The sequence below is a fragment of the Antrostomus carolinensis genome, unplaced genomic scaffold, assembly GCF_000700745.2.
Source record: "Antrostomus carolinensis isolate BGI_N321 unplaced genomic scaffold, ASM70074v2 scaffold5235, whole genome shotgun sequence".
Taxonomy (NCBI): domain Eukaryota; kingdom Metazoa; phylum Chordata; class Aves; order Caprimulgiformes; family Caprimulgidae; genus Antrostomus; species Antrostomus carolinensis.
Window position 1 is genome coordinate 1365 of NW_010314098.1, and position 11760 is coordinate 13124.

Below are 11760 nucleotides of genomic sequence, written 5' to 3' on the forward strand. Positions count from 1 at the left end.
AGAAGGGCTTGAGCTGAGCTCCCAAATCCTGCACCAGAGCCACATGGGCCAAACGGCAGCACTTCCTGCCAGCCGCACAGAGAGAGGCTGTTCTGGGGGCTGCAGAATGCTGCAGCGATTCCCTGTGACCACCAAGCACTGCTGGCCCACAGCCCCTGCTGCCAAAACAGGCCCTGGGCTCACTCTGAGACTGAAGACTGGCCACCGTAACTCCCACCACAGGCTCGCCTCCCATCATCCTGGTCCAAAGACAAGCATTCATGCTTGCAGGCAACATTGGCGCTCCAGGACTGGCCCATGGTCCCGAAGGACCATGCCTGCTCGGGAAATGCTCCTGCACCAGCTACATGTGTGCGACACCACAAGCTCCGAAGGATGACAGCAGAAAGACAGCAGGGCTGTAAGCGCTGCCCTTGCTGCTCAGCACCATCCTGTGGTTTTCTCTGAGCCCAGACTGCTGCAGGGGCTCCTGGGTGGCAGTCACTGCAGCTGGAACACACAACTAGATGCAGTTACTGCAGCGTAAGGTGCAGGTGTCCCCCCTCCACATGCCTACAGTGACACTGGCCTGAGGACACATAAAGCCACCAAGGAAATGGTAACAAAATAGTTTTATTCTGCATTATCAAAAGAACTTAACACTGTGCATGTAAACTTGAACATACGTATCGTGTTTCCTTAGAGAAGGTGCAGATCCAGCAGCAGTCCCCTTCAGTCACACGAACAGAGAGAATGGAGAGAAAAATCAGTTCAAACCCACATTCCTGGTTGCACCTGTGTTTCTGCTCCACAGCTCCCAGAGAACAGCAAAGCCCAGAGTGGGGTGTTAAAGCCATGAGGATTCCCTCTTCTTGCACACCTACTCAGGCTTCTGAAGTGGTGGCTAGGGAAGCAGACAGGGATGGAGGAGGCTTCTGCAGAAGGCACTGTGCATTACACACACACGTTGCTGCAGGACTTCAAAGCACAGGAGCATCTGCAAGTGTCCCTCAGACCATGCAGGTGGCTGATTCATACCCAGGCAGAGCAGGATGACATTTAGCCAGTGACAGCCACTAATGGCAAAGCCACACATCCACCTGGACGGCTGCAGGGAGGCCAGCGAGGCTCAGATCCAAAGGGAAGCAGCTCTTCCTGCAGCAGCCTGGAAGGTTTTCCTGCTCTCTGCATGGGGATCTCGCTCTGATCACTGCGGGACAGCTGTGAGCTGCCTGATTATTGCTTCTAGTGGTTCCCCTCGTGCCTTTGGTTCTTGTCATCTCCAGGCTGGCAGAACCTACCCCATCCACCCAGCCCAGGTGAATGGATGCCAAGGTTTGGTGCCACTTGGTAGTGACCAACCCCAGTGTGTACCACATGGAGACAAGTCTACATCTCCTCCAGGAGTGCTTCTGCTCTAAAAAGCCCGTCTTTGTCTCAAAACTCAACCAAAGTGGCTGCTGCAAGCCAGTAACACTGAGGAGGTGGAGGGTCAAAGAGATACAACTCCTCAAAGCCCTTCCCACAGGAGAAAGGGGACCTTGCAAGTCCAAGAGACCAGGAGACATTTCAAACTCCACTGCTACAAAACATGCTGCCATCTCCTCTCTGCCATCAGCCATGGGTTTCAGCTCTGCTGGCCAAGCTGCCTTCCAGCAGGACATGCAGACATCCTTCCTGCTCCTCTGCCCACCAGTGTCCTTCAAGGGCTGCTCTTCACCAGGAGGGCACCGTTTGCCCAAGCCTTCAGCAAGTGAAGACAAACCCCTGCATGCCAAAGCTCGGCATGGTGCTCCTCAGGCTGGGATCTCCAAGGCAGATGTTTGTGCCACAGCCCCTATGCACCAGGTGTCTACAGTGAAAACTGGAGAAACCTCTCCTGGCATCAGTAGTACCCTTCCTCTCATCCTCAGAGCACAAGGAAGCATGTTCACCCACAGCCTTCCTAAAGATGGGACTGGTGCTCAGCACCTTCAGCTGGCCTCTCACTGGGGCAGGGTCCTGGTCCATGGCTGGCTTTGAAGAGGAGTTGGTATCCTGGAGAAGAGCATCAACTGGGCCTCAGGAATTTGCAGACAGATGGAGGAAAGAAAGACCACCTGAAACTGCTGCAAAGTCCCACAGTCATGTATCACCAGCAGCAGCAGCAGCAGGGTCAATGCATCACTGCTTTGCTCCAGAGGAGCTGGGACAATGTAAGGCACCGTATGTCACCAAATTTCCTTGAGGAGAGACACTACCATCCTCTGAGTCAAGCCACACAGGATAGGAAAGCCTGAAAGCCCACACAACTCACTTGGGGAAATCATTAGCAGAGGCGAAGCTCAGGCTGTTTGTTTTGGGTTGAATGTTTCACCAAGGCAAAAGCTAAGCATGTTCCTCCCCTTGCCATGAGGCTACAGATCGTGCCAGGGACAGAAGATCTCAACGCCAGCACCAAGCAGCCTGTCACCACCATCCAGCCCATCTGGTGAACCATGCCAGGGCTGAGCACTGCAGGTGGCTGCACCCAAGGGGACAGGAAAGCAGGATGAACGAACATACAGATATGCCGGGCTGGCAGAGGAGAGGCAGTCTCTGAACTGGTAGTGGGTTCAGAGCCAGGCAATGCTGCGGTGCTGCCAGCTCGGGAACAGTGTTCCAGCCCAAGCTCTTGCCAGTTGCTTCCCCAGCCATCATCTTCTGGGATCGTTGCAGAACACAAGAAGAAACAGGTCCTAGAAACAAGCACGTCCTCACAGACAAAGGGGAGGACAGAGGAAAATAGATTGTACCAGCAGATTTCCCCCCTGAGCACATCTCTTTCTCTCACCCTGTGCTGGCACACGGGGAGCACAGGTTGGATATATTACAGCACACACCAGGAGAAAAGATCATCCTGCCAGCACCACTCATGAGTCCAAAGCCCTGTGATGCAGGAAAGCCTGGCCAGTGATAAGAGGACCAGAGATGGACTCCCACCGCAGCTGTTCAAGGACACACGAGGCAGGTCCAACTTCTTGGAGCAGTGGATTTTGCACTGGGGAGCAGTGATGCCTCACCTACTTTGCAGCTGAGGTGTCAAACATCTGATGTGCTGCACAGTGGGGTCCTCTTTGCTCTTCTCCTCCCCTTCACTTTGCTAGCAAGGTAGAGCAGTGGAAATTCAGCCCCCTTTCCCTGGTGAAAAGACCAACAGGGAGGCTGGGCTCTGATCAAACATTTCCCAGCTCTCTTCCTGACCAGCTGCTTGGAGGTGCGCTGTGCACTCTGCAATCTGATTTAGGGTGCAAGGTGAGACCCAGCCACCCAGCTGAAGTGTACTACTGTCAGTCACGGGCTGCCAGTGTGAGGCTCTTGCTTGCAGAGGGGGAGTTACAGAAGCCTATTAGAGATTGCTTGCTCTGTGTCGTTATGTAGTGTCACTGCCTACAGGAAAGAAGAAAATTATGGCTGTGCAGATCCTGTTCAAATGACCTATTCCACACCAAACCACTCCTCGCCCTTAGCAGGAACATGCAGCCTCCACTGGAGTCCTTGAGGAGACTTAGATACCATCTGCGGAAACCTGCCTTGGAGTCCACAAAATGAAGCTTCATCAGCAGGATGAAGGAAACCTCTTTGCTCGGCCTCAGTAAGGAGCACCAGGGAACAACCAGCATGCAGCAACATAGTATTCAAAGCCACATCTCCTGCCTCCAGAGTAATGCTCGCTAAATAATTGCACCTACTGCGGAAGGCTTTCCTGGTGTCTGTCTTTTAATATTCCAGTATAGGTATGTTAGTACAGGATTATCCCTCATTTGGAAGCACCAATTTAATAGAGGAAGAAATGGAAGAGGCAGAGCACTTGCAATGTGTTGCTAGAAGAAAATCAACCCAACTGCCACCTATACATAGGATGTCCACGCATGCGCTGTATCCGCCCCACCAGCACAGGACAACATCCCTGCTAAGAGCTGGGCTAGCTGTTGAGCTACACCGGGTGTCTTTCTACCTCTGTCAGCCAGTGCTTTCCTTTGCTCTGAGGTGGCTTTCTCCAGAGGTCTCTGGGGCCTTCTGTGAAGGAAGGCTGGTTTCTTGGGCAGTCCTCAGATTGGCTTGCTGGAAGGCACAGGAATCCAGAAACACGTTGGGGATGCGGTCACCAAAATACAGCTTGCTGTTTGCAGCTATCGCTTGGTATTTCATTAGTTCCAGATACTCGGGGGTAAGTTTCAGCTACAAAAAGAGAAACCAGAGACTGTAAGAGACAATCTTCTGGGCCCTGTGGATCATTTGATTTCAGCTCAAGGAGCTGCTTCCTGGAATGTGGGCTGTAAAATCAAGTGTTTTTTCCAGTGCTTCCCACCTGAACCTCATCTCCTGTGCAGAGGAGAAGAGTAAGCAAGTCCTCTTCTGACCAGCTTTCAAGTGCTCACCTTGTTGGAATCAGCCAGTTTCTGAGCAGTGTAGTACTCCGCATCAGCTTTTGCTTTCTCTCTTGCAAGGAATGCAGCATCTAACACCACAACAGAGGACAGAAGCATTAGCAAGTAAACAGATCCATCAATTTGAACACCTGAGCCTTTGTCCCATGGAGATGAGGTGACCCAGGTGTGCCGGTGACACAGCCTGGCTGGCCAGGTACCTGCACTGCTGGCTTCCTGGAGAGGCACCTGCAATGGGGAGGAATAACCGCAGTGCATGACCCTGTGCTACTGCATCCTTTATTATTTTTGCAGGATGGTGATGCCTAGGAGACTAGTTCTGAGGTTCCTCTACCCGCTACCACCCTCAGCTGGAAGATGACCCCAGCAGCACAGTTACCTTCAATCTCAGAAATTCGCTTCTCCGTTTCCTTCTCCATAATCTTCTGTTGATAGTGAATCCTGGCCACCTGAGCAGCCTTCTCTGCCTCTGCAATCACAACAGACTCAGCTCAGACATGCACTTCTCAGGGCTTGAGCATCAGCACCCTGACCCCAGCACCTGGGTGCAGAATCTGCCAAGCAAGGAGTCTGCTCTCTCCTTTCTCCTCGGGTCCTACGGTGCCAGTTTGTACTCCAAGATATAGAGTTACAGAAAGAAAACACAGTGCTGATGTTTCTAGAGTTGCACTGGCTGACAGCCCTTTTACAAGTGTGAGTTCACTGGGCACAGGGACATTTAGCTTCAAGCCCAAGCAGTTTTTCTGGCAGAGCTGTTACCTCTTGGCCTGCTATAGTAGGAGCCCCACCGTAGGACAGAGGTGTTCGTGGCTCTGCTGCTATGGGGAGGAAGGTGGGACGTAGATACAGCAGCACAAACACTCATATTTTCTAAATCACTGTTGGTGCAGCCTGGCCACGCCTCCTTCAGGGAGCTGGCAGCGATGCAAGTCAACATCCTACCCCAGCTTACCGGGGGACGTAGGAATGGAAATTCAGTCTGGCCCTGATCCAGCAGTACTCCCAGCTGGTGACATACCAATGAGTGCTTTTTTCCGGTCTGTCTCTGCCTCCTTCTCTACTACCTTCTGCTTCTGGGCTGCAATCAGCAGCTTGGTCTTCTCAGCCTCCCTGCAGGGTGAGAAACATTATCACAGGGAAACAGAACTGGAGAGCAGCTCTGCAAACCAGGCCATGAGAGGCCAGGGGAACGAGAAGCCAACCAGTTGCCCCCATCATGTCCTCACAGCCATGAGGACTAGCTCTGTCTTCAGCTGTATGAGCACACGCACAGCCAGTGGGTCCACGGAAGGGTTTATTCTTCCTCTCTATTTGGCACTGGTGAGGCCACATCTCGATGCTATAGACAGTTTGAGGCCCTCAGGACAAGGAGTGAGTCCACTGCAGGGCCACTGCAGACGTGGGGTGCAGGCCAGGGCATACAAGGAGAGGCTGGGCTTGCTCAGATGAAGACAAGGAGGTGAAAGGGGACCCAGCACCACCTCCCCCTCCCCAGAGGTGTCCTGCTGGGGCCGGACTCTGCCCGGAGGGGCACAGCGAGAGCCCCGGAGGCACTGGCACAAGCTGGAGCGCGGGGAACCCCGGCCGGCCCCAAGGAAACAGCCCATCCCCGTGCGAGCGGGACGTCCCTGGGATGGGGCCCGAGCGGTGGTGAATCCCCATCCCCGGGGGACGCCCTGACCCGCCCAGACACAGCGCCCAGGAACCTGCTGAGCTGCGGTGCTGGCCCTGCTCTGGGAAAGGGCTTGGACGGGAGATCTCCACAGCTATGTATCAGACTAAAATCTGTCTGCAATTCTGTGAGTTTGCTGGAGGAGAGTTTATAGGTGAGACATCAAGATCCCTGAGCCCTGAATCCAGTTTACAAGTCTTCTATAAGTTCTCTGTAGCACATCAGTATCCCCTCTACATAAAGAAGTAGGAACATAGCCTTGATATGGACTCCGTACACACTAATAACCGTCTTTGTGAAGGGCTGAAAGGCTTCAAGGTGAAAGAGCTATGGAAGTGGAGAAACAGAATGCACAAATGAACCTAGCCAAGCACACATTGACTAGAGCCCACCTCTCACCTTTTAAGGACCAGGTAAGAGCTTTCTAATAGCATTATGCCTGTGCTGGACCCTCAAAACCAATTAACACCATTTTATGTACAGCTACTCACATTAACTCAAAGTTTCTTCGGATGGCTTCTGGGATTTTGGGTTTTGTAACACGCACAGCCTATGGAAAAAAAAATGAGTACATTTTAAATTAAATATTTTTATGTGAGCTGCATAACTAAGAAACATCTTTGCAGAAACAGCTGTAGTGCTCTGAACATCTCCACATTGATCCAAGACCACACATAAAGGCTCCTGAACCTCTTGGACAACCCAGCTGAGCACAGCCACTCTCACAGAGGTGCCTTATATTTGTATTTCCTGTCTTTGCACCTTTTATGGCACCTAAGTATCAAGTAAGGTGTGTGTAGTAGACTGCTAAAGAGGTTCACCACCTTTGTTAGAAGCAGCTTAGTTCTCCAGCCCAAAGGCTCTTCAAACATCACCAGACAACGCTTCCCCAAGTACTGCTCCAGAGAGGGGCTCACAAACCAAATGAAATTAAATTGTAGGAGTGAGACTTGGCAAAAAAGAGGCAGGGCTAAGAGCTCAGGAATGGGTTTTCTGAGAGAAAAGCTTGCAAAAGTGACAACACAATAAGAGACATAGCGGTGAAGACAGGGGAGAGCAGCAGGGCATGGGTGGCAGCTGGGAACTGCTGCTGGGTGCATCTGCAGATCATCAAGAATGATGTGCACGGTGATGCTGACACCACAACGGAGGTACTTGCCAGAGACAGCCACTAAGCTGTTGTGGAGGACTCTCTCTGAAATATGAGGGAAACATCTCCAGAAGCAGGACCAGGAGCTGCTGCTGCTCAGCTGGCATGCAGTGTGGCTCATTACTGAGCTTTGGGAGATGCAGATTGACAGTCCACAGCTGTACAACTGCTTCACAACCCTCCTGCTCCATCTCCGCTGCAGATCTAGTGCTGAACCTGCTGCTTCTCTCTGGGGTCAGTAAATCTGCAAAGAACCCAGGGGCTTCCACAGAGGAGAATGGGATATGGACGTGTCCAGGCAGTCTTCACATGCAGTACAAAAAAGGAACTGTTTTCGTGTGACAGGCACTCTGGCCCCGGCAAACACACCCTGCCTGGGGAGAAGGAGCCAGCTGGACACTTGGGAACCACAGAATGGTTTGGGTTGGAAGGGACTTCTCCATGACCATGCAGTCCAACTCCCTCCTGCTATGGGCAGGTTGCTCAAAGCCTCATCCAACCTGACCTTCAACACTGTGATGGGGCATTCACAACTTCTCTGGGCAACCTGTTCCAGTGTCTCACCACCCTTACTGTAAAACATTTCTTCCTTATACCCAATCTAAACCTCTTTCAGTTTAAAACTGTCGTCCTTTGTCACTACAGGCCTTGGTAAAAAGTATTTCTCCACCTTTCTTGTAAGCCCCCTTTATATATTGAAAGGCCTCAGTAAGGTATCTCTGGAGCCTTCTCTTCTCCAGGCTGAATAACCACAACTCTGGTGCTTCTCTGAACAAGCAAAGAAAGCAGATTTATGGGACCACACTGGACCACAAAATCCTTCAGTGAAAGGATTTTTCTAAGATCTCAACAGGAGCAAAGTTTCTCCAAGTCGCTAAAAAGCTCACCTCACCAGCAACTGCAGGGTGTGCAGGCAAAATTCTTTCTACCTCTGTAATAGGCCCTGCACCAAATCAAAGATCGGTGTCCAGAACTGTGGCTTTTCCAACACGGGCAAAGATTCCTGTGTCATCAGGAAAGCCGCCAGGTCTTTGGAAAATCTCCACTAGCTGCTTCTTTTTCAAGCCAATGACTTAGTCTAAATCTACTTAAAACTACTAGATGGAAACACTACTGTGCCCTATCAATATCATTAATAATCAAAAGTTAAGGCACTAGGACATGCTGGGACTAACTGGCTGAGCAACAGCTTTGCAAAAAAGAGCATGAAGGAATCAAAAGACAAGCTCACAACAGCTCCTCTTCCCTGTGACCAGGACGTCAAGCCCCATCCTGAGCTGCACTGGAAAAAGCTCAGCAGCAGGCTGAAAGCAATTTTTATGTCCCTCTTCTTAGCACTGAGGAGGCTGCACGTGGATACTGCGTCCAGTGTGGGGAATCCAGTATAAGGGACACCAACAAACAGGAGAGTGCAGTTGAAAGCCACTGAGATGGCTATGTATAAGTTGCAGAAACTGGGAATAGGCTGATGGTATGGTACTTCTCCTGCTGATCCTCCTCCTTAAAAATGGGTATGACATTTGCCCATTTCCAGTTAGGAGTGACCTCCCTTGACCACTGTCACCTTTCAAAGATAAGAGAGTGGCTGCATGATGGTGCAAGCCAGCAACTCAGCACTCTGGGATTCATCCCACCTAGTTCCACAGACTTATGTGTGTCCATCTGCTCAGCTCTTCTCTACTCAGCCCCAACACTGCAAATGTGCATGGATTTCCAGTTCCTCAGGTATGTTTCCCACTGTCCTGGTTTTAGCTGGGCCAGAGCTGGTTTCTTTTCAGCAGCTCGAACAGTGCTGGGGTTTGGGTTCAGCTGGGATTTGTTAGGAGAGAAACACTGAGAACATCCCCATGTTTGCAGCTGTGTCACTGGGAGTGAAGGACTTTGTGCTTTGTCAGTCTGCAAGTGCAAGATCTAAGGGGGTGAGGAATATTGAAATGAATCAGCTCAGTTGGCATTTGGCTCTGCCAACGGGCTGTTCCATCTCCTGTCCCACCATGGGCAGGATATTCATGAGGGGCTCTTCCTCTCTTGCTCTCTCTAGCTTTCGCTCGGGCTCTCGCTCTTCTGGGATTGCGGTTTCGGTTCGGGATTGTCGCTCCTTCGGGATCGTTATCCGGGAACGGGCCAGGCTTGGTCAGCAGGTGGTGAGCAATGGCCCTGGGTATCACTCATTTGCATATTTCATTACTATTATCATCATTACTATTTAAAAATAATTATTATTTTAAGTTTTATTTGGTTTCCATAATTAAATTGTTCTTATCTCACCCTATGAGTCTCCTTACCCTTGCCCCCCAATCGTCTCCTCTGTCCCCTGAGGGTGGGGGGAAGGTGGGTGAATGGCTGTGTTGGCTGCTAACTCAGTGCCAGCCCAGTGAAACTATCACACCCAGGATATGTGTGTTTCTGTCCAGACACTTGACACAAGCCCCAGCGTATGCTGCTTTCACAGGGAAAGTTCAGGATCTTTCACCTTACAATGCTGTCCATAGACACTTCTTATCACCCGCTTGCCTCCACTTCTCTTCAGGCTGTGGTCACCATTCCAGTTCAGAAGTAAAGTTTTGCATCAGGCAACTTGGAGGACTTAAGGTTTCATACACATTAAATACTTTTAATAAACCTATAAACAAATGCTGTTAATTCCAACAGCATCTTCTCAATTAGTTATTTTCTCTTTCACTTCTTTCAAAAATGAATTGTCAGTGACCTCTGAAGTATTCATATGTGCAAACATGCTCTTCAAGAGGAGAGCATTATGCCCAAATACAGAATTATTTCCCTTAGAGCTCACAAAACAATTCAGTTCTAGGTACAGTTAAGATAATCTGAGTTACATAGCTGCATGAGGAGTGGCTGAGGAAACTGGGGTTGTTTAGCCTGGAGAAAAGAAGGCTGAGGGGAGACCTTCTCGCTCTCTACAACTCCCTGAAAGGAGGGTGTAGGGAGGCAGGTGTGTCTCTTCTCCCAAGTGACAAATAGTAGAACAAGAGGAAATGGCCTCAAGTTGCGCCAAGTGAGGTACAGACTGGATGTCAGGAAAAAGTTCTTCACTGAAAGGGTTCTCAGACACTGGAACAGGCTGCCCAGGGGGGGGGTGGAGTCGCCATCCCTGGAGGGATTTAAAAGATGGGTAGATGGGGTGCTCAGAGATCTGGTTTAGTAGTGGACAGGTACGGTTGGACTTGATGATCTCAAAGGTCTTTTCCAACCAAACAATTCTATGATTCTATGTGGAGAGTTTAAAGAAAGCTCAGCTCTTCACCGAAGGAGCAGAGTATTTCCTGACAAGAGACACAGTAACACGGCACAATTGTATGCTGAGGCACAATTCTACTGGTGGCAAGAGTGCGGCTCTGTTTTGAAAGGGAACAACAGGAAACCAAGTGCAGGATCACAGTATCTCTTCAGTACTAGAGTGTAACCTCTTTCCTCACTAGTTATGGGACCTCTTCAAACTGCTGGTCTCATGACCAGCTCAGTCTGGGCTAATGCAGGTAGGATATAACTTTTGACCAACAGCGAAGACTGGCCATGCCAAACTGAGATGGGACAGCGTACGGTGAAGATCAGATTTAGCTCTGTAGTTAACATCTCCCAGCAAAAGAGCTGTGAGCTTTGCTTACACCCCTCCATACCCTGAGATCAAAAGGGCTACAAAGATGATTAAGGGGCTGGAGCATCTTTCTTATAAGGAAAGACTGAGAGCTGGGTCTGTTCAGCCTGGAGAGGAGAAGACTGAGAGGGGACCCTATCAATGTTTATAAATATGTAAAGGGCAGGTATCAAGACGATGGGGCCAGACTCTGCTCAGTGGTGGCCAGTTTCAGGACAAGGGGCAACAGGCACAAGCTGGAACACAGGAGGTTCCACTGAAACATGAGGAAAAACTTCTTTACTGTGAGGGTGCCAGAGCCCTGGGACAGGCTGCCCAGAGAGGTTGTGGAGTCTCCTTCCCTGGAGAGATTCCAAACCTCCCTGGACACCATCCCATGCAACCTGCTGTAGGGAACCTACTTTGGCAGGGGGGTTGGACTGGATGATCTCCTGAGGTCCCTTCCAACCCCCACCATTCTATGATTCTGTGACTATGACGATAATTTTGATTGATGATGAACTTTTGTAGAAAATCTCTCTGTGATGTATGACACAAGTTAACTTGGATATTTGGAAGAGTGGTGCCATCTCACTTTCTCTGTGGTAAGACACAGCCAGTGGTTCACCCTCATCAAAACAGAGCAATTCTGAGCACAAACGAGCCACAAAGAACAGCATTTATAGTAGTACTTCACATGCTGTCAATAGGAGGATCTCCCTCCCTGCACGCAGCCAGCCAGTCTAGCTAAATGTAGCAACAAGAATGGCAAAACAGATGTGGTCTCACTCTTCCCCACAGTGAAAATCTCCAGAGATTTCCATCTCAGCCCTTGCAAGCATAAAACTGTATTTTTCCCAGTTGAACTTTAACATGACGAAAAGCCAGTATGTCCCACAGCCCAGCTAAGATTAAACATGATTTTCTAATATCAGAGGGTAAGCAGAAAATCACT

At 50.2% G+C, this 11760-nt stretch overlaps 1 protein-coding gene across 1 annotated transcript in view; it reads right to left on the bottom strand.

The window, feature by feature from the left end:
• Positions 1-3696: 3696 nt before the first annotated feature.
• The window catches only part of ERLIN1 (ER lipid raft associated 1), a 12688-nt gene continuing 4624 nt past the window's right edge, over positions 3697-11760 (bottom strand). Inside the window, exons 4-8 of the mRNA XM_010167509.2 lie at positions 6552-6610; positions 5407-5498; positions 4768-4857; positions 4380-4459; positions 3697-4179 (exon numbers count right to left, since the gene is read on the bottom strand). Coding sequence (XP_010165811.2) covers positions 3961-4179; positions 4380-4459; positions 4768-4857; positions 5407-5498; positions 6552-6610 — 540 coding nt within the window. The 3' untranslated portion in view covers positions 3697-3960. The remainder of the gene's footprint in view (positions 4180-4379; positions 4460-4767; positions 4858-5406; positions 5499-6551; positions 6611-11760) is intronic.